Source organism: Arachis hypogaea, chromosome 19 (genome assembly GCF_003086295.3).
Source record: "Arachis hypogaea cultivar Tifrunner chromosome 19, arahy.Tifrunner.gnm2.J5K5, whole genome shotgun sequence".
NCBI lineage: Eukaryota > Viridiplantae > Streptophyta > Magnoliopsida > Fabales > Fabaceae > Arachis > Arachis hypogaea.
The window spans coordinates 36960980-36984711 of record NC_092054.1 but is presented as its reverse complement, the minus strand read 5'-3'; the positions used below and the strand labels follow the sequence as shown (position 1 = coordinate 36984711).

General features: G+C 35.1%; 2 protein-coding genes across 2 annotated transcripts; both read left to right on the top strand.

Moving 5' to 3' along the window:
• Positions 1–3179: 3179 nt before the first annotated feature.
• LOC112777463 (uncharacterized) lies at positions 3180–6942 on the top strand. The gene is made up of 8 exons (XM_025821836.3): positions 3180–3526; positions 4185–4251; positions 4372–4411; positions 4540–4672; positions 4758–4829; positions 5736–5816; positions 6594–6655; positions 6730–6942. The coding sequence occupies exons 1-8, from the start codon at positions 3254–3256 to the stop codon at positions 6794–6796; spliced, it is 795 nt and encodes a 264-aa protein (XP_025677621.1). The 5' UTR covers positions 3180–3253; the 3' UTR covers positions 6797–6942.
• Positions 6943–14302: 7360 nt separating this feature from the next.
• On the top strand, positions 14303–23732 carry LOC112779708 (presequence protease 1, chloroplastic/mitochondrial). The gene is made up of 19 exons (XM_025824043.3): positions 14303–14869; positions 14971–15154; positions 15652–15826; positions 15929–16061; positions 16394–16464; positions 17361–17444; positions 17661–17751; positions 18306–18826; positions 18913–19077; positions 19165–19383; positions 19472–19599; positions 20544–20733; positions 20818–20901; positions 21003–21100; positions 21261–21525; positions 21676–21838; positions 21922–22102; positions 22282–22353; positions 23360–23732. Exons 1-19 carry the CDS (start codon positions 14578–14580, stop codon positions 23499–23501), a joined length of 3258 nt encoding a protein of 1085 aa, XP_025679828.1. The 5' UTR covers positions 14303–14577; the 3' UTR covers positions 23502–23732.

Genomic DNA, 23732 nt, shown 5'->3' with positions numbered 1-23732 from the left:
CATCGATATCACAGGAGTGCATACCAGACGAGATGGAGCATGACAGAGACAGAGATGAGGACGAGGTCCTTCTGGCCCAGAGAACACGACGAATTAGGCACCCCTATCACTGCTTCATAAGATCACATCTCTTTTGATTGGGGATCATTGATTATTCATTTCATGTTATGTATTCCATGTTGTTACATGCTATTAAATATTAGTTTATATCGAATCTGCTGTAACATGCACTAGTTGAGGATAATTGGTGTTGATGATAGTTATATCTTGCTGAGAAACAACCTATTTATAGCATATGTACTTTACTATATTTAGGAGGACATGTACGTCATATTTTCTAGAAGCCCGTTTATGTTATACGACTATTTCATTATATATAATAAAGTTGTCTGATAACACAAGTCAATAATACATAATATACTCAAAAACAATTATATGATGCAGTTCAGTAAACTGTCAAGCGAGAATGCAAACAACAATAACCTTTACAATGGACACCAACATTAAAATAAACCGACGATGACGCTAAAGACAAAACATTACAATAATTAAGCACAAACCTACACATTACTGGTGGATGTAGAACCGATGTTGACTCCTTCCTATGAACACTTCCTACGTGTGTGGCCAGGCTGTCTGCAAAACTCACATCTCTTAGGCTTATTCGGGTCAGCCTCGTCCATGGTAGTCTCGATCCTAGTAGTCCTGGGATGCCCTTCTGACGCGCGTCTCTTGGTAGGATCGGGTATGATTGTCGGACCATCATATGATGGCCAAAACCCCTCAGGAATTGGAGGTGTGAGTCTCATCCAATAGACATCGAACACCGAGATAAGGCGGTACACTTCATGGATATAGGTGACCCAACTCAGACGTGCGTATGCACCGCATAGCAAGGCATGGCGACATACATAATGAAGTACCTAGAAATAGCCGTAATCACAAGTCTGGTCCGTGAGGGATACTCTGTAAGAGCCAAGTGATAAGCTTCCATTCAGAGTGGTCTCAGTTATAGTGAACTCAGAATTTTTCCTGTCGTACAAAGTCACCATAAAACACCTTGAGGCCTTCAGTTTAGCCTCTATTGTCTTCATCAGATGCTAACTAAAATGTTGCACGGTCCCTAACTGTGCCTCAACTTCTCTTCCTTTGCGAACAAATAGCTCATTCAATCTTTCATAAGTGGACTTCACCAACGAATATACTGGAAGGTTTCTTACACCTTTTAGTATCAAGTTTACACATTCGAATATATTCATAGTCAAATGTCCGAATCTTCGACCTTCGTTCCAATGCTGAGTCCACTGTGCATAGTCAATTTGATTAGCCCAGTCATACATTGCAAGGTCTTTGGATCGGAGGATGTCAAACTAGTAGTGAAACTCGACCTCAGTCTTGGCATAAGCAGCATTTACTAGAAACCTCCATGCATCCTTGTCCTTAAACTCAAGGCAAAATACGCCACCACGTGACGAATACAAAATGCCCAGTATGCATTAGGCAGAAGCCAACCACCATCAGGAACCTCCAATGCAGCCTTTATCCCATCGTGCCTATCCGATATGACTAGAATACCCAGTTAAGGCATTACATGCTGCCAAATGTGAGATAGAAAGAATGATCATGACTTTGCATTCTCACCCTCCACAAGTGCGATGCAACAGGAATGATATTGGAATTGCCATCCTGAGCAATCGCAACGAACAGTGTACCCTCGTATTTGCCGTACAAGTGAGTCCCATCAACACTAACCAACGGCTTGCAATGACTGAATGCCTCAATACACATGAAAATGTAAAAAAAAATGGAAATAAGCTGATGACTCATCCACTTGCCCACCAACTTGTACATGACTCGTCCTCAACACTGTAACACTACCTGGCATTGTGATCTGCACACCCAGTACCCATCGCGACAAATCATTATATGACTTTTCCCAATTTCCATAAATTTGTGCCATGGCCTTCTGCTTAGCCAGCCAAACCTTCCTGTAAGTCGGTCTAAAACCGAATGTGTCTCTGTTGCATTCTGCAGTACCTTAATCGAGACGACAACATTAACTCTAATCACAGGCAGTATGAAAGCCGATATCACATGATAATCAAGTATCCTGTGATCACTAGATATTGATATGGCCAGACAAGTATGAGGTCCATTCTATCGTTTTACCTCCCAAATACCTCTGCGCTGGTGGAGACTGATCCGAATAAGCCATGTGCACCCGTTGCCGAACTCCTTACATTTTTCATAGTACTTGCGATGATCGGATTTCAACACTTTATACTCAATTCCACAGCAGATGTTATAAGTCTTCACTCTTAACATAAAAATATTAACAAAGGAAACAACTTATTTTTTATTTTTTTTATTATTCTTATTAATTTTTTATAGTTATATTTTTTTTACTATTATATTTTTCTTCTTAAATTTGTTGGATAAAAAAAGTGTTCTATTTGAATCCAAAAAAGTTTCATTTAGCATCAATTTAGTCCACAATGAGGTCAAAGTTAAATAATTAACGGAATGTCCTACATAACAACAGCATAAAAACAAAATCGATAATCTAGAGAACAAGTACAAGTTCTAGAGGCACAAAATCAACCGTGGATGTATTAATACATTTATTTATTATTTTTTATAATATAAATAAAATATTTTCTATAAAACTAAAGAAAATAATAAATAAATGTATTGATGTATCAACGGTTGATTTTGTACTTCTAGAGCTTGTACTTGTTCTCCAGATTATCGATTTTGTTCTTATACTATTGTTATGTAGGACATTTTGTTAATTATTTAATTTTGACCTCACTGTGGGACTAAATTGATGCTAAATGAAACTTTTTGGGATTCAAATAGAACACTTTAAACCTTAAAGACCAAAACAGAAATACGCTCAAACATAGGGGACCAATTTAATACTTTATCCAAAAATAAATAAATTAAATTTTTATAACTTATTTTAGTTTATCATCAAATAAAATATAAAAACACTTGTATGTGTCTTTTATCTTACTTTCAGTATCTTATCTTATTTTATTGTCAGTAAACAAATACAATCTTAAGTAGGAGATTATTGTTTCTCCACTAAAAACATTCCCTGCTTTCTAGTCTATACTCACCAAAAAAAAGAAAAAAAAAAAACTATAAAGTTCGTAAAAGAAAAAATTCCCAATTTAAAAGAAAAAATTGGGTGAAGGGGTAACGGTATGGTATCATCATCATCATCCATTTGGGTTGGCGAGACTCGACCATGTCCCTAACTCACTTCCACTTGGTCTCCCCTCATTCTTTGCACCTTCTTCACACTCCTTCCGCTCCCTCCTTATTACCTTTCAAAGCAGCAGCACCCATCTTCCTCAGCCACAACCCCTCGTTATCTTCCACTCTCTCCAGAAGGCTCTTTCTTCTTCCTTCCGTCTCCGTCTCCGTCTCCGGCATCTGGGACGCCATCACCGGCGCCGGCAACAATAATCCCCGCGATGCAGTGCTTGCCATTCGACGCGGAATGTCACTTTTCAGGCAGGTTCGTTCTCTCTCTCTCTCTCTCTATGGCACTATGCAAATAAGCTTCATTTGTTGAAGAAGAGAGTTTTTATAGAAAATACAAAGTACATGTGAGCACTTTAGAAAAGATAACACTTTCTTATTTTACTCTTTTGCTTATTACCTTACACACTCCTTAGCTAAGTCCTTTGTTTAATTTGTGGAATGCTATACTATTATATAACTCATGTTTGCTTGAATTATGAGGCAAAATATTGATTGGACATACCTAATTTTATATATTCAAGTTTAATTTGGATTTATGAGCTGGTGCTGATCTATTTAAAATACTTTTGAGATCGTGTTCTACTCAATTCCAACATGATATAAGAAATTTGAAATGTTTATAAGGATATTATTTGGAGAAATTTTTGTTTTAATGATTCGTCTCCACTTCTTGTGTCCCAGTAACAACTTCCAAATACTAGCTAAAAGTTTCACATTATTTTGGGATATGATCATGATTGCCTTTATATGAAGTACTTGGCAACTATCAACCTCAAGTTATCGTTTTGGATTGAAAATTAGGATAACTCTGTTTTCATGCTAGCATTCATAAACACTTTTGACATATTGGTAAGTGAAGTTGAACACTTTGTCGAAGGAATATATGACTTGATGCCTGTGAAATTGCGAAGGGTGATGTTTCAGGGTCTCTGGTGGAGTTTGACAGGGCAATTGAGTTGGACCCTCGTCAAAAGGCGTGTATGTTTGTAAGCATTTTGGGAAAAAAAAAAGCGTTATATCAGCACTTTGGATTGGAATGATTGTAAATTGAGTTCAAATTACATGAAATTTGGTTGTGCTCATTGTGTTTGTTACCAGATCTTTGGCAAAGGGGCCTCTCACTTTACTACCTTGATAGGTACTTACTCTACACTCTTCTCTTATTTATTTGAGTTTAATTACTATTCACATGGAATTGCATATTTATAATGTATTGCTTATGAATCTGTCAAAGGGGGACTGAATTGGATTCCCATTTTGTCGTAGATTTGAAGAAGGAGCTGAGCAGTTTCGGCTAGATGTTGCACAAAATCCGAATGATACCGAAGAGTCCATATGGTGCTTTCTCTGTGAAGCTCAACTGTATGGAGTGGATGAAGCACGGAAGCGATATCTTGAGGTGAGTCATTAATTCTGTTACTGGAATTCAACAAGAAAAACGAATATGTGAATGTTCAAGCAATTTTGTTTCTCAATCAATTCAGGTTGGCAGAGACCCAAGACCAGTCATGCGTGAAGCATATAATATGTTTAAAGATGGTGGGGATCCCGAGAAGGTGTGATTCGATGTCTTTTTAATTAAAAATTATGATGCAATTGTTCTGTTAGATATGAAAGCCATTATCAGTTTAATAGTTCAAGCTTTTTGAACTGCTGATCCTTGATGTAGCATGATAGTCTTTATGGAAAAACAGTGGAGTTTGATTATTGCAGCCCCATTCTTCTAAATAAAAGTTCTTTTTCAACATAAGGTAGAACTGGCTTGTACATTTTTAATTCTTCTAGCTCAGAGGTCCTTAAGGGAATAGATGTTTAGATATAAAATCTTTTTGTAAGTCTTGGTCTAATAGCTTAAGAATATAAAGGAGAGTGAGTACTTAATAATTTCCTAATCCTGCTTCTTTTCTTCCTGGTAACCCATGTAAACATGAAACCTTTTGCTGGATCTCAATCAGAAAGTAAAACTTTCAACTTCGAATTAGTTAAATCAAATTTGCAAATACAAACAAGCCTTTATACACTCTGGATTTACTTAATACAATTAGATGGTTTTTTTGGTTGCCCACGGTATCCCCTAACCCGACAGGTCAAGGACTAATCTAATCCATCGCAGATTTGAGCTCCATTTAAGGGTCTACCGTTGGCCAATGAGTTGCTGCATACACAAGACAGAATTTGAACCCCTAACACTTGTTTAAGCGGACGAGTGAGCTGACCACTCAACCAACTCAACTTAAGATAGTTAGAATTTAACATATAATCAGATTTCACATCTTAACAAATTTTCTTTTTCATTGTTTATAATTATTGGAACCATAAACTTTTAAGAAGGTTTATGCTACCTATCTGTCTGTACTTAGTTCCTTATACAAAAGGCTATCAAAACGTTGATATCTATGCCTGATATACTTCTTGCCTTTACAAAATGCAATCTAACACGTGCGATTTGATCTGCCTCCTAGCTTGTTGCTGCATTCTCTAGTGGAAGAACAAATGAATTCTTTTATGCTTCGCTATATGCTGGGCTTTATTATGAATCACAGGTATTTGCTTGTAACTTCTAAAACTTACATACTACGCACTAGTTACTCCATCTGAAACATGTTAAATGGCTCTGTTTAGCATAATGATTGATGCCAATATTGATAATGAAAATTTTAGATTCATCTTGCAAGCCTCAGCTATGTTGCTCTTGGATACGTATTTAACAAACAAAAATTGTTTTACATAAAAATAGGTTTTGGTACGTATTGGTTATGGCTGGGTCTGTCTTTTCTGTTCAAATTAGTTCAAAATTAGTCGTTTTGAGTACATTTTATTTATTTATTTATTCATTTTATTTCAACACTATTTAGATGTGCAATTTAAGAATTTAAGTTGACTAAAATGTTTAGTTTTTAATTTAAGATCAATTGAATTTGACATAAAACATACTTTATTAGTTAAAAAATACTATTTATTTTTAAAAATTTGTAAAATTTACTTGTATTTACCGACGTATGCGTTTTTTTTTCTTTTTTTTTTGTATCCCGTATCCATATTCGCACCGAGTACAGGTAATTCGTACAACTTAGAGCCTCACACATTCTTCTCCATAGACTAGACCTTTAGACCATATTATTAACACTGCATGATGGGTTTATATGAACATATATTCAATAAAATTGAACCTCTAAATTGGATCATGCTTACAATCTTAAGAACAAAGTTGAACCTATACTCTAATATTTTACGATAAGCTCATAAAACTTTTGGTAACACTCATTACAAAGTGCTACAAACGCAACAACGAGCATATTAATAATTTTTCCCAATTGCAGAATGAAACAGATGCTGCTAAAATTCATATGGTAGCTGCATGCCAGTCTCCTTATGGACAAAGGTTTGATTTTTTTTTCTAATTGAAACAAATGGCTTAGCTACCTGGACAGAAGATGAATCTTGTTTTTCATGCAGGTCTGATGATTACATGGCTTCTCTTTCAAAGGTTCACTGCCTTTGTCGAAATTGGGTCTTAAACTAAATTGTTCCGTTCAAGTTTATTGAGTATGTTGAACAATTGAAGGTGATGAAGCATCAGATATTTTCTATACGATGTTGATAGTATGTTGTCACTTGTCAGATTTTGTATTACAGAGACAGTTAAAATGAATTTATCATTTTTCCTTACGAAGTAGGTATGATTTCTGATAAGGTAAGGATCACCTGCCTTTTTTATTTACTAATTAAGAGATAAATTTATTAGACATCACTAGAGAAATAGAGAGTAAACATTTGTTTTGACACTACTATTTAGTTTCGCATGAACAAATCTTTTTGGTAATTAAATCTAACCAAGTTAGCTTAATAATTTATTGGCCCAGCAAATTACGCACTTATTTTTCTTCTTCTTCTGTGTTTTTTTTTCAATAATTATTTCTTTTTTTTTTCTCTTTCTTTTCTCGTTTTTCTTCTGAGAGGTTGAGGAAAAAGAGGAGTATTTTGAGAAAAGAAATAAAATAAAAAAATACATAAATTTTTAGTTGCATAATGTAAAAATTGTATATTGTGATTTATGCACAATGTATAATCTAATCGAATTTAGTAGATATTACTAGAGATTCGAACTTTAGACCTTTAGATGAAGATGAGAAAATTATATCATTTGAGTTATAGTTTATGGGTAATGCTACGGTGAGGAAAGTGATTTTTTTTCTCACCTGCTGAAATGTGTTGGAGGAAGGAGAAAGAAACACGTGGAATGTTGGTTCTTCCTTATCCGGCAATTACTATCATATTTGCAGAGTGATATGAAATGCAGACAAGATTGTAGTTTATTAATTGGAGTTAGCTTTGTATATAATAATAATTCTTGGGCTCATTTTTTAATAAAAAATGATATTGGTTTCAAAATTTTATGGGATTTATCATGATAATAAATAGAACAACAAAAATAGTAGATAAAAAATATGAGAGTTTTTTATTCAACAAAAAAAATAAGCTTAAAAATTACTATTATATTCAATTTTATTAAAACTGAAAACATTCTTACTTGTTTATTATTATTAAAACAAAAATTATAATATTAAAACATCGTAATATTAAAACAAAAATTATTATTATTATTATTATTATTATTATTAACGAATGTTATAGCATTAAACATGACCTTAATCTTTTAAAGATCAAATATATTATTATTATTATTATTATTATTATTTATAAAACCATAATATTAAATAGACCAAAATAATTTGATTATTATTATCTGCAAAAATAAAATTGTTCTTATTAGCATCAGTAACAATAACAATATCAACTTAACAACTCAATATATTTATTAATAACACCAACCATGAATATTTTAATTTAAAAAATACAAAAAAAAATTATGTTACGTCAACATACAATAACAATAGAATATTTGAAATTAAATATATAGACTTTTAATTATATTTAATGTAAGAAATTGAAAAATTAATAATATAAAATATATATAAAGAATGAAATATACCTAGTGGAAGTAATTTCACGGTGTCAAAAGTTTATTTGAAAAAAATTTGGGAAACAGTGAAAAAACGTTTGAAATTATTATTATTATTATTATTATTATTATTATTATTATTATTATTATTATTATTATTATTATTATTATTATTATTCATGGTGTTTTTGTAATAATTCTTATTATTAAATTTTTTTGTTAGTCCCACACATTCACAACAAAAAAAAGAAAAAAAATTAGCTTTTATAACCCACATTACATATCACTCTGCAAATGCCACAGCATTTGCTGAACAATGGCTGACCAACATTCCACGTGTTCTCTTCTCCTTTCTTCAACACATTTCAGCAGCTGAGGAAAAAAATTACTTTATTCACTATAGCATTGGCCATAGTTTATTGGCAATAAAAATGTTCTACTTTGTAAAGAAATATAAGTGAAATAATACTCTTGTCAATAATTTTTTGTTGTTGACCGCACATGCACTTTTAGACTTTAAAATTATAAATGATTAAACGTGTTTTTTTATCTTCATTGTGCCTCATGGTAACTCGTCTTAGGATGTAGCAATTTAGTGTTTTTTGCATTCATCTTACTAAATTGTGATGGGGTTAAAATTTACTGATCCAATCCCTACATTTATTAAAATTACAATTCAAAGATGAAAATATTATTCTAAAAATTGGATCCTCAAATTAATTAAGTGGGGGTGAATCTCCAATACTTCAGGAGATTGATACTATAATACATTTGTTTATCCTTATCACCCTATCAATCATCTTATCGGATGAGATTTAAAGGATTTGAGCAAAACTTGGTATTATAAGATCGAATCCCTTTTTCACTATGAGAAATTTCCGTGGATCCTATCTGTGCCATATTCTGATGAGCAGGATCCACCGAAGACAGAGGCAAGCCTAGAGCATACTAAATGACACTGGATAAGGAAGAAGGAAATAACACTAGCTAAGTTTTCAAAGAGAGAAAAGAGATTTAGAACATTTTGAAAAAGTGGATATATTACAATGTTCATTGAGATCTGATTACAACTAGGGTGAGTTCCTCCTTTTTATAGAGGTCTCTGGATGACAGCAATATCTTACAAAATTTAAACAAGCCTATTATACAATGCCAGCTAGAAGATAAGGATAAGCCTTATCTTTTCCTGCTTTTACCTAGACAAGTGATAGAAATCACTTTATTTTAGTGCGCTTAATAATTATACATAGTGGGGACATTTGCTTTAATAAATGGACGGTTTAAAATAGTCTTCTAGAAGGGTCCCATCACCATCTAAAAAAGATGACGTATCATCACAGGCTAAGTTGACAGCTCTAAGATCCATATACGGGTCCTGTAAATAGGTAAGCGGGTCTATGGTATTCTCTTCATTAGGATCTTGGGCATCTTGTAGATATGGGTCATATGGGTCTGAGTATGGGCATTCAATGTCATTGGGTATCCCTGCATCAATTCTGGTTGGGATTGGTGGTAAGGCGTATACTCTACCACTTAGATCTTCAGAATTCAGATATTCATCAAAATTGCTACTTGTTGTTGGGATACGTCTGGACGTGCTAGGCTGACCAGAAAAATTTTGCTCTGTTCTTGGAGTGTAAAAAGAGTATTGTCCAAGTTGATTAATTATTCCTGAGGTTATGAATCTGGACTGAAACTCTTGGGGTGTAATTGGCAGAACATCCGTTCTAAATGAGAGTCCTTCGACTACATCTCTTTCTCCATATAATCCAGGTTGCCAGAGTTGACAAAAGATATTTGGCCAAGGCACTCAAAACTGTCTTTTCATCTGTAAGCTATATAGTAGAGTATCCAAAGATATCAATCATGTTCATGGTGTGTGAGTTACCACCAGTGAAGTAACTCCTCTGTAAGGTGACAAAACAACAGAATTTCCGTTTTGCCTAGGAAGGTTTGTCCTATAGTTGATGTCGGTCAAGCATGTTATATAACATTCCTCTCCATGCATCAAGTGGAGCATACATAGAGAATAATCGAACTAAATGGAATTGTGCTTGAGTGCTGTTACACAAGATATGGTATATGGGGAAGATTGGCACTATGATGACATATGTGTATATGGAAGATAGAGCCCAAATATACCACATTATTTCTTCTGGTATAGGTCCTTGGATTATTGGGATAGTGCAAAAAGGAGTATCCATGTTGAAGTACCTTGGGTTCGGATGAATTTGGGTTATGACAAGAAGCTGGTATAGCTAGTAGAACAGGATTTGTCTGGTTAGGCAGTCTATTTAAAACTCTGTTTGGGATCTTGCCTTGAGGGGAAAAGGGGCAATCTTTCTTCTATATGGGCTTCTGTGAAGCGGACAATCAGGAAATGGAATGGTGTATGAAGAATTTTGTGTACTCATGGTGCAAATATAAAGGATTGGTTTTGGGATTGGTTCTTTGGTAGGCCTAGACAGAAAATCAGCCAAGTATGTTTTGATGTCCCTTTATGTGTTTCACCTCAATTTTATAACGGAAAAACTAGTCTTTCCATCACAAAAGTTGAGAGTCTGGCAGAATCCTTTTCTTGATTTTCAGCATTGATGGGAAAGAGGTGTTATCCATCTCTATAGTGAAATGATATGAACTGAGGTGGAAATTGAATTTTTTTTATCCCGCGTTTGACTGTAAGGATTTCTTTGTAAGTGGCATGGTAGTGCTTTTCTAATTCTTTGAACGGTCCATTAGCATGCGCACAATAGTGTCTTATCCCATCAATATCTTCAAGTAACACCGCTCCCCAGAATTCATCACTAGCATATGTCTGTAATATCCTTTTTCCTGTGCTAGAAATCTTTAGAGGAGGGAGTCTTGTGCTATCTTCTTTAGGGTTTTGACAGTTGTGGTTTATTCAAATCCCATGGTGGAAATTTTTTTCAAGAGTTTTGACAGTTGGCTGGTGTGTCTGGTTACATCTGGAATAAAGTCTCTGATGTAGTTTACAATTCCCAAGAATTGTTGAACTTGTTTGACTGTCATATTTTCGTCAGGGAAATGAATTAATTCTTTGGCAATATGATTCCCTGGTTGAAAAAATTCATTTTCGAAGACCATCTCGATTTTTGTTTTAGCAAGGGAGCTTTTTTCTTATGATAGAATGATTCTCCGATCTTTAATGATTTGAGTGAATTGGGCCAGAAGAGCCTTATGGGCTTCATTGTCCTTTGAGAACAGTAGGATGTCATCGATGTAAATGAGTGTGGAATGTAAAATAGGCTCAAAGATTTTTATCATTATTTTTTGGAAGAGAGATGGGGCCACTTTGAATCCAAATGGCATAACTGTCCACTGATATTGGGCTTCAGGAATACAAAAGATTGTTTTGTATCTATCTAGATAGAGCCCTAATTGCCAAAAACCACCCTTTAGATCAAACTTGCTGAATATTTTTGCTCCACTTAGCCTTTGTGTAATAACTGGGATTCTTGGTAGAGGGAATTTGTCATTTTACAAAAAGACATTGAGTGCCTTGTAGTCAATAACAAGTCTCTTTTTTTTTTCTCTATTTTGTTCGGCCCTTTTTTCAACATAAAAGGCTTGACATGCCCAATTAGAATTGGTTGGTTCAATGAGTCATTGGACAAGAAGAGCTGCACATTCAGCTTTTGCCAGTTTGAGATCTTCAGGATTCATCCTAGAGTGTGTGGCCCTTATTGGGTTAATGTCTTCATTCTTTTTAAAAGGAAGATGAACATAAAAATCTGGATTTTTTCACAAAAGGTGCAGGGTGGTTGAATTGATCATGACTGTCATAACAAGCATTAAGGAGTTGTTGCTGGACCTCCTTGTATTCATCTGGAACTTCATGGATTTCAAGAATGCTTTGTATTCCTGTGTAAGGTAAGAATTGCCCTTTGTAACTTAGGCCAATGGGTTTAATATGTAGTCCATGGGTTTGGAAAAAGGGATCGATCCAAACAGGACATCTTTATCTGGGAGATAACTCTCCAATACCCTGAGATGAATAACGTCGTCCTTGAGGAGAGACAAATTTTTTGGTGTTGACTTGTCTGGCTAAATGATAAGTGAATTTTAAGATGGATTCATAATTTGGAGTTTCAGGTGGTGAATAGGCTGGGGGAAATAGGACAGATGAATAAGATAGATATGGTTTAGGGTACATGGATAATGGATCTATAGCCAATGCCTAAGGTACAGCTGCTTTATCTCTATCCATCTCAATCTGGCGGAGTTGGGCCCTAACTTGGTCCAGTTCTCTACTTTTCTCGTGAAACTCTGGGGAAAAATACCTATTGATAATATAGGTTTTGAGTTCTTGGTCAAGCTGAAAGGCTTGTGTAGAGAGCCGATTTCTGAGCTCAGCAACTTTTTCTACAATAGAATCTATTTGTGCTAAAAGACCTTCAGTTTTTTCTACAAGAGCATCAAGGGTATGGTCTATACGGAGTAATACTTTATTTTGACTGACTACATTATCCGTGTGCCAATTGAGGACTTTTTCTTGAGGAGTAGTTGCTTGATGTCCATGTGGAATAATCCCTTGGGGAATTATATAAGGTCTTCTAAGTGATTTTCTTTTTATCAGTCTAAATCACTAAAGGTGAGAATTCTTCCTCATAAGATTTGAGGGTTGTAATGCATGGAACTGTTTTGACTGATTGATAAGGATAATTTGTGGGATCTTTTTGGGATAGTTTCTTCTTCCTGAGCTTTGGCGTCATTTCTGCATCATCATGGGCTTAGATCTCTTGTATGAGCAAAGGGCTTACTATGATTTTTTTTTTCTTTTTTTGTTCCTCCGATGCTTATCATAATCTTCATCATCAGTGTCACTCCATTAGTCAATACAATCACAGCCTGATTCACACATTAAGGGATTAACATCCCAAATGAAGTGGTCATTTATATGAGAAACATAGACATGTTTTTCATTTTCATAGAAATGTACTGGTGGATCATTTTGATCGTGAGTATAGTTTACACTCGAACATGAGAGATCATATTGATCCTTTTAAAAGATGGTCCTCGCAGAGGAGTTTGCTTGATTACTCCTGGTTTCTGAAAAGTAGTAGTCACCGTCCTATCACTATTGTGAGTAATGATTGGAAGTGCTATAGTATGACTATCAACTTGTTCCTTAGGGAAGGCTTTCTCATAATCGGTAATCCATTTCAATGGAATGATAGAAAAGAGCTCTTCAATGGTAATCATCCTTGGAATGTTTACGATTGTTGGTCCTCTGGCATTATCAGTGAATATGAATAATGCTTCTCCTGTAGTGTTTAGGAGATTGAGATCAAGAGCATGATCTTGAACTCTGTAAAGAACTTGATGATGCAATGTGGTCTGTTCATCATTAGAGTCTTGAATTATCCCAACTAACTATATTTAGATTTTTAGTCTATGAGGTATCATTGGGTCGGATAACCTCAGCGTGAAATTAGGAGCTATAGTAAGGATGACACTTCCGTTTGAGAGTGTAGTGACTAATGCTCCAATCAAGGTATGTTGGTATTATTTGGTAATATAAACAATCGATTGAATTATAAAAAACTCACATTCTAGTCATCGTTCAATCGATTGGGTAATATGACCAATTGATTGATTTTTGCAAAAACCATACTGCCTAACAACTTTCAATCGATTGTTTTGTGGTAACATGAAGTCCAATCGATTGAGTTATGGGAAACCTGAAATTCAATCGATTGTTTTGTTAATCCAATCGATTGATTTTCTAAGAAACACGATTTCAAAATCCTCGACGGATGTAATGGATCAAAAATAAACTTTTAATCGATTGGAATTGCAAAAAAGTTATTACGATCGATGGAAAATCTAATTTGTTATTATTATTATTTTTTATTATTAATAAACATAATAGATGAATGATAAAATAATAATTTATAAATAAAAAATAATTTTTATAATTAAATAAAATATATAGAATTAATTTGTAATTAAAATTAGAAACGAACTATTTAACAGTTATTAAAAAATTTAAAAAATATATTTTATTATGGGATGTTTTAAAACCATCGAATCCTTTGCCATGGCAACTTATTCGTATATGACATACCATATTATAATTTTCCAATATTATTAACAGGAAAATGGAATCTGATCTTTAAAATGCTTTTCTTATGTTTTTAAATTTTTGTGGCTTACTTATTATCATTTAAGATATTTTTATCAACTACGTAAACTTTTAGCACCATTTTACTAGTTTACATTTTCTATTTTTAAAGATCATTTGGGTTTTGGGATGGTTAACGATTTTTTTCAGGTAGTAGGCAAGTAGCAGATAACATAGTAGGTTTCGGCGTTTGGCAATGGAAAGGGCCGCGATTGTTCGTTCTCTATCGTGCACTTCTATGGCTTGCGGCAGATACCTCTTATCCCGCTCCTGCAGAACTTCTGTTTCTTCATCCATCCTCTTCCCCTCAACGCCAAAGCCAAAGCTATCGTTATCGCCATCCCCAACTGTAAGACACTCTTTGCAACGCCGCCACTGGAGATTTGCCCCCTCGCCTTACTTGAGCAGCAGGAAGCACTTCTCGTTGCTGTCTCCTAGAGCAGTTGCATCCCCTTCTATTCAATCATCTCCTTCTTCTCCTTCTCCAGGTATGTTACGTTACGGTATTGGAACTGTTTAATTAGTAATACTTTTCTATATCTTGTTTCCAGTTAGTTAATTTTATTATTTTCTTGGATGCACTGTGCAGAGTTTCCTCATGTAAAGGACGAAGTTGCCCTTGAGTTGGGGTTTGAGAAAGTTTCCGAGGAATTCATTCCAGAATGCAAATCTAAAGCAGTGCTTTTCCGGCACAGGAAGACTGGGGCAGAGGTCATGTCTGTTTCCAATCACGATGAGAATAAAGTATTTGGTATTGTTTTTCGCACTCCTCCGTAAGTGCTCTGTTTCTCTATCAAAGAATATTTACTCTTCAGCACTCCATACAGCCTATTCTGTTCACTACCTAGCTATCACATTTTTCTTGTTAGAAGCAATTACTTAATGAAGATGTATAGGGAATCAACTTTTAGTTAGCCAACATTACCCATCTTTACTGTTTAACTTTACTCCATACAGCCTATTCTGTTCAGTGTTCACAACCTAGCTATCACATTTTCCTGTTAGAAGCAATTACTTAACGACAATGTATGGGAACCAACTTTTAGATAGCCAACATTAGCCCGTTTTAGTGTTTAGGTTTATAATTTTTGATTTAGGATTAAAGGTTTATGATTTAGGGTCTATAATAGAATTTAAAATAAAAAGTTGGTTGATATTAGCTGAAAAAAGTTTGTTATCTAACATTACTCTTAATTAAATATTATGTCGGAGCATTGTCTTCCTTAATTGAAACTTCAATCACCAAATTATTGACTATTTTCTAATGCAGGAAAGATTCTACTGGTATTCCTCACATCTTGGAGCATAGTGTATTATGTGGATCAAGAAAATATCCTTTAAAAGAACCATTTGTTGAATTATTGAAAGGAAGCTTGCACACTTTCCTCAATGCATTCACATATCCTGATAGGACATGTTACCCGGTTGCTTCCACAAATACTAAGGTAACCAACTCTATGACATTATCAGTTTAACTTTACCCTTTCATTCTTGAATCTAATAATTGGGACTGAGATGAGCTGCAAGATTGGTATCTTTCTGAACAGGATTTCTATAATTTGGTTGATGTCTACCTAGATGCGGTTTTCTTTCCTAGATGTGTGGAGGACTTTCAGACTTTTCAGCAGGAGGGTTGGCACTTTGAGCTCAATGATCCTTCTGAAGATATCACTTATAAAGGTTCGGTAAAACACAACATGTATCTCTTCCAAGTAAAGGTTCATGCTGGTCATTGAGATTTCGTGACTCCATGATTCAAATTGGTCCTCGCGATTTCAAAAGTAACAATCTGGTCGTTGAAGCTACACACTATGAATCACAAAAGGACGTGAATCATAAAGTGTAACCACAGGGACCAAATTGCTATTTTGAAATATCAGGGCTTAGAATATTCCTTTATCTCTATTTCTTCGTATCACTCTAAGCCTTTTAGCATTTTTCTTGCATTAATAATTTTGGTCTCGTATGCTTTTAATTAACTTTCAGTAATGTTTTTTTTTATGTGCTTTCAGGTGTTGTATTTAATGAAATGAAGGGTGTCTATTCTCAACCAGATAATATACTTGGCCGGACTTCTCAGCAGGCAAGTTTCTAAATAGCTTGTCCTCTTTTTCTTTTCTCTTTCTCTACTTATCAACTGTAGTGGTCAAATATTGAAGCATATCAATGAAACCCATAAATATAATTGTACTCATTCTTAAAGATGAATAAAATTCTTGAAAGCAAGCTGTATAAAATGAGTGACTTATTGTCCAAACTCTGAAGAAGATTGAAAACAGCTGTAGTGTAAAGAAGATTATCCACTAAGTAACAATTAGAAGAACAGAAGACAAGCAACTAAGAGAATAATATGCTGACAACATGTTAATTGAACACAAGCGGTGGATAAATATTAAATAACAAAGAAGACAACCACTGATTAAAGAAAGATAAAAGATGGCAGAAGATGAAGATATCTCACTGGTGATGTACTCTATGAACAGAAAATTAACCACATGAAAAGAAAACATCCTGCAACTCAATGACAGGAATGGATAGATCCATTTAATTCATTTTTCTTTAAGATTTTAATTCAGTGCCTCTTAACGTTTGATGTTTGAAGAGAGTTACTCAAAACTGGTAAAAGAAAAGAAAGGGGGTAGGAGGCAGGAAGGTGTACCACTATATGATAACACATAACACTTTGTAAATGCGATTCTAAACCGGTATTCTAACAATGGTGTTGGTATTGGAGAATATTATCTTATGAAGTTTTTTTCAATTTTTTAATTATGTCAACATTTGAAGTTCAATTTGCTGGCTCGAGTCTCTTGAGCCCGAAAGCATCATTCATTCTTTGTGAATATATGTTAGTTATCAATTTTATATTTTCATTTTATACAATTACTACGGGTTTTAGTACTTCTATTATTTTGTTTTATTTATTTATTTTTTTTCTTAAACTTTTTGGTGTGTTTGTTGAATGTAACTATGTTGCAGGCCCTTTACCCTGATACTACCTATGGTGTTGACAGTGGAGGTGATCCTCAAGTCATTCCCAAGTTGACGTTTGAGGAGTTTAAGGTTTGTATTGACTATTGACAATCATGTTCAAGCATGCTTTGTAGTACACTGTTCATTTAGCACTATTCATCATACCCAATATTGTTTCAGTAGTAGCTGTCCTTGCTCTTTATGTAGCATAATGGCGAAACATTATGGGTATTCTTGTGCATTATACCTTGGTGACCGATCTATTTTTTGTCTTGTTCGTTTTCTTTTTTCTTTTTTGTTTGACAGGAATTTCATCGCAAGTATTACCATCCCAGCAATTCGCGAATATGGTTTTATGGAGATGATGATCCAAATGAGCGCCTCCGCATCCTGGGTGGTAATAAAATTTTGTTTAACTTACTCTTTAAATACACATGCTTACAATAATGGTCTCATCGTGGTGGTCTTGTAGATTGTAGCCCTTACTCCTAGTCATTTTGAATGACTAAAGCCTATACTTGACTAACTTTCCAAAATGCATTTTACCTGCCGTGGAAAGGATCATGGCATTGTTGGATGACCTTGCGGGAGCTATTTTGATGCTCACAGAGGACCCTCTAGGTCTTAGCTAAGCGACTCTGTGTTGCTCAAACTCTTGCATCTACCTTGTGCAATGGCAAGTAGATACTCTATACTTATGCCAAGACTGGTAGCTCTCTACCACAGTCTTTCTCAACACATTGAATCTTGATGTTTACAAGGGCTTCCTCTAATTTCTGGGTGCATTCTCCTTTGTATATAGTTGTGCTACTGCTTAATATATTCCTGTCTTTATTTTACTTGTATACGCTGTTATATTTGTTGCCAAGTAAGTTATGAATTCTTTATTTTAGAGTTTAGACTTGTAGCAGTTAGCAGCTTACTTCTTTCTGCCTTGTGTTTTTTGTCCAGAGTATTTAGACATGTTTGATGCAAGTTCGGCTCCAAATGAATCAAAGATTGAACCACAGAAACTATTTTCTAAGCCGGTTCGGATTATTGAGAAATATCCTGCTAGTGAAGGGGCTGATTTGAAGAAGCAGCATATGGTCACCCTTAACTGGTTGCTCTCTGATAAACCATTGGACTTGGAAACTGAGCTAGCACTTGGGTTTTTGGATCATCTTCTGTTGGGAACTCCTGCTTCACCACTGAGAAAAATTTTGCTAGAAAGTGGACTTGGAGATGCCATTGTTGGTGGTGGGGTTGAAGATGAACTACTTCAGCCTCAATTCAGCATTGGGTTGAAGGGAGTTTCTGAACAGGATATTCATAAGGTAGAAGAGCTAGTCATGACTACACTCAAAAAGTTGGCCAACGAAGGTTTTGATACGGATGCTGTTGAGGCATCTATGAATACAATTGAGTTTTCTCTAAGGGAGAACAACACTGGTTCGTTTCCTCGTGGCTTGTCACTCATGCTCCGCTCCATTGTAAGTTTGCATAATTGTGGTGTGGAAAATGGGCATTCTTTACAATGATGATTCAGATTTATAATTGCTATAATTGCGTATTGTAGGGTAAATGGATTTATGATATGAATCCATTTGAGCCATTGAAATATGAGAAACCTCTTCAAGATCTAAAATCCAGACTTGCAAAGGAGGGATCTAAAGCTGTCTTTTCTCCTCTAATAGAGAAATTCATCTTGAATAACCCACATCGAGTTACTGTGGAAATGCAGGTACTTATTTAGTATTTACTTACTTTTTCCCTGAAAACACGTTAGATTTCGCTGTGTTGTTTATTGATGAAAATATTTCCTTGTCAGCCTGATCCTGAAAAGGCTGCTCGTGATGAAGCCACAGAAAAAGAGATCCTGCAGAAAGTTAAAGCTGGGATGACAAAAGAAGATTTGGAGGAGCTCTCCCAAGCTACTCATGACCTTCGGCTTAAGCAGGAAACTCCTGACCCACCAGAAGCTCTGAAAACTGTTCCTAGCCTTTCTTTGCAAGATATTCCAAAAGAACCTATTTATGTTCCCATTGAGGTTATCATTATTACTTTCCATGATCAGAGCTTACACATTTTCTTTATGATCTCTAGAGATTTCACAAGGACTTCCCTGCTGAATGCAGGTTGGTGATATCAATGGAGTAAAAGTTTTGCAGCATGATCTCTTCACCAATGATGTGTTTTACACTGAATTAGTATTTGACATGAGTTCATTGAAGCAAGAGCTTCTTCCCTTGGTCCCACTGTTTTGGTAATTATGTAACCTTTGAAGGATGTTTAATATTTTGCTTCTGTCAATTAACAGCTCCTAGTATTGTATTTGATTGAGGATATATTTGGTTTGGAGTAAAATTTTTACACATGAAATTCATTTAAGTTAAATTGCCCCCACTTTTTACCCCCAAACAAATGTACCCTCATAGTATTATTTTCCTTGACTTTTATCATGAGTTTTGTTATCCATTCTTGTTAAATCTTATTTAAGAAGTTGCTTTGGTTGCTTATAGGTAATGTTATGATGTTAAACAATCATTAGATTTTTCCTATCCAAATTCTGCACTCTTCCAATCCTTCCCACCCCCCTCTCACCACCACCACAATATGTTCCTTTTTAGCAAAATAGTTTACAATAAATATTTTCTTTTCTTTCTCCTTTCGTGTTTTGGTTCTTCTGTTTTATATTGTGAGGAACCCATCAATACAATAGTAGAAGGGATAAGTTTTTGGTATCATTAACACAAGTGAAGCTGGATCTCAGCTTACTGATGAAAGAGATGAGAATTAGCAAAATAAAAGGGGAAGCTCCTCTCTCCCAAGCCTATTCTCAAGGACAGCATAAAACCTTGTTCCCTTACTCCTGTGCACTAACAGAATTCACACATGCTGCTCTACATGCCAACATGGCATTTCTTTCACCTCACCTATGTCAGTTAGGCCTTGAGGGCCCACTTGAACCTTCTATACGATTCTGCATAATTCCTAGGCTGTCCCTGAACCTTTTCCGCTAAGGGAATTTCTGCTTAATACTAACATATATCAGGTTAGGCTTCCTACTTTCTCGGACCTTGTGTTAATGTGGATGCTTGATCACCAGACTGTCCTTTACTAACATATATCAAAAGCATCTTGGCAGATATGATTACATTTAGCTTTTTAACTCTCCTATTTTTTATTTTTTATTTTTTATTTTTTCAGCCAATCATTGCTGGAAATGGGCACAAAGGACTTGACATTTGTCCAACTAAACCAATTAATCGGAAGAAAAACTGGAGGAATATCAGTTTATCCATTTACCTCATCAGTGCGGGGCAAGGATGATCCATGTAGTCACATGATTGTTCGAGGCAAAGCCATGGCTGGGCGTGCTGAAGATCTTTATGATTTGGTAGTTTCAAGTTTGCTTTAGTTTTCCCAAGTTTATTAGTGTATTCATGTCGAGCCTAATTTCTTGCATGCTACTTTACTATAGATTAATACCATTCTTCAAGATGTACAATTTGAAGATCAACAGCGTTTCAAACAATTTGTTTCCCAGAGTAGAGCAAGAATGGAGGTAATTATCACATTGTCATATGTGAAGAGATGGCTAAAAAGGCAGAGTATACAGATAATAATATCTAAACTGATATGTTGTGCATTGTTGTCTGTTGTCAGAACCGGTTAAGAGGCAGTGGTCATGGAATTGCAGCTGCAAGGATGGATGCTAAACTAAATACTGCAGGCTGGATGTCAGAAAAGATGGGTGGTCTCAGGTTGGAATGTTGAGATACTACTATGATTTGTTGTTCGAGCTGGTTTAACTTTTGTTTGTTGTAGTTTTTGAAGTTTCATGATTGATTTTTTTTAATTTACTTTCCTGTTCAATATGGAAACAAAATTATATACTTAAATGCCAGCTATATTCTTTTCCAGTTACCTTGAATTCCTGCGAACTCTTGAAGAGAGAGTTGATCAAGATTGGGTGAATATATCGTCATCTCTTGAGGAGATTCGTAAATCTGTATTTTCCAAGCAAGGTTGCTTAATAAATATCACCGCTGATGGAAAAAACCTAGCAAACACAGAAAAAGCTGTGGGGAAGTTTGTTGATCTGCTGCCTACTAGGTCTCCCATTACCACAACTAATTGGAGTGCTACACTTCCATTGACAAATGAAGCTATTGTCATACCTACTCAGGTAAGATGATTCCTTTTTATCGTCCCTTGTTAACCTATTAATTCTGATATTCAAGGATATATGAAATTTTATTCTGATTCTTATTGGTTGCATGTAATCTATGTTTCTATTTGGGAAATATATTTATATATATGGTGTTTCCCTCTATAGGTTAATTATGTCGGGAAAGCAGCTAACATTTATGATAGTGGTTATAAGCTTAGTGGGAGTGCCTATGTTATTTCCAAATACATTAGCAATACATGGTTATGGGATCGTGTACGTGTTAGCGGTGGAGCTTATGGAGGTTTCTGCGATTTTGATACTCATTCAGGTATATCTCTACTTTGTTTTAGCCGTAAGGGTAGGTTTATTGAGCACCATCCTTTCAGCCCTAACTATTAATTATTTCTCCAGGTGTTTTTAGTTTCTTATCTTATCGAGATCCAAACTTGCTAAAGACACTTGATGTATATGATGGAACTGGTGACTTCTTAAGAGAATTGGAAATGGATAATGATACTCTGACAAAAGCTATCATAGGAACCATTGGAGATGTAGATTCCTATCAACTTCCTGATGCCAAAGGATATAGCAGGTATGTCTGTCATATCATTTATACCTCTGAAGCTTGTTTTCACTGGATATTTTTTTTTACTTGATCTCAATGGAAGAATTTGATTAATTGCTGAAATATTAACTATTGCTCCTAGCTTTGCTTTTATTGTTTTTTTTTTCTTATCATAACAATTCCTGCGCTTTTATTTCGAATTGCAGCATGTTACGATACTTGCTGGGAATCACAGAGGAAGAAAGGCAAAGGAGACGTGAAGAGATATTATCTACGAGGTAAATGTGCTCATTGTTTATAATGCTTTATATTGTTCTACTTTTTCTTTCAATACGTGCTAGTTTTGGACTTTTTTTATCCACTACTATTGGATGTAGCATTTTTTTCCCAAAAACGGAAGAGATCACCGATGAAGCAAAGTGATGCAGTTTGCTCTTCTTACCCAGAGTGGTACCTAAGATGGGCCGCTTGCGGTGAAAAGGTCCCCAAGATTTCAATTGCAAAACCTGAGATTTAAAAAGTTGCACCATGTTAGTCCCTCACTTTTCCGTTGAGGTATTTCTCATGCTGTGAGTGACCTGGCACATCCCTTCCATGCTGGACTAGACAAAACATCATTTTAGTTTTGGCACTAAATGTTTGATTAAACGACATTGTTTAACCTTAATGGTCATACATTTTTTCGTGGGACATACAACATTTTGTAGTTCATTAAGATTAAATGATGTTGTTTCATCAAAGAATTTAGCGTCAAAACTAAAATAATGTCATTTCATCTAGTCCACCGTGGAAGGGTATGTACCAGGTCACTCACGGCGTGACAAGTAACGTGAGGGGACCGATGTGGCGCAAAATTTTCAATCTTGAGGACCTTTATGATACAAATTGGAAGACATCTTTTCGGTACAAGCGGTCAATCTCAAGAACCACTCTGGAGTTTAACTTGCTTACCTGAAATTAGTTTCTAAGTCCAGAATCAATATCAATATTATCACGGATAAATTCGGAAGTGACTTTCCATGTAGCTTGATGTTATCAATTTGTTACATTTTGTTGCTCAGAGGCCTAATCTTCCCAAATACATTTGAAACATGTTGCAAGAGGGTTATGCCTCGTTAATGGTCTTGGATGCTGTTGTATACTTACAGAAGAAAGACCAAGGAATCAAAGGAATATGAAATTTTTTGACAAATTCTTTATACTAGCACAATTTGATGCTGAAACATCTGTTTTGGTCCAACTTTGAAACCAATTTGTTCTCATTCTGTTGTGTTTCTTTCCCAGTTTGAAAGACTTTAAAGAATTCGTGGATGCAATGGAAGCAGTCAAGGATAAAGGGGTTACTGTTGCAGTGGCATCTCCCGAGGATGTGGATGCGGCTAACAAGGAGCGTTTCAACTTCTTTCAAGTAAAGAAAGCCCTTTAGAATAAGGATTTATTAGTCACCAATTGGTACCTTTTATTATTTTGTACAATATACTGTAGCTGCCTATAGATTTATTAAGGCCGATGTATTTTAATTTAAAGCTGTTGATTTCAAACTTTAGGCATATGATGATACGAAATCTTCAAGGATATAGCAAATAGTTGCACGCTGTAAAAACATTCTACAATACGAACTAATAAACAATACGTGGTTCTATTCGTTGTTCGGAAA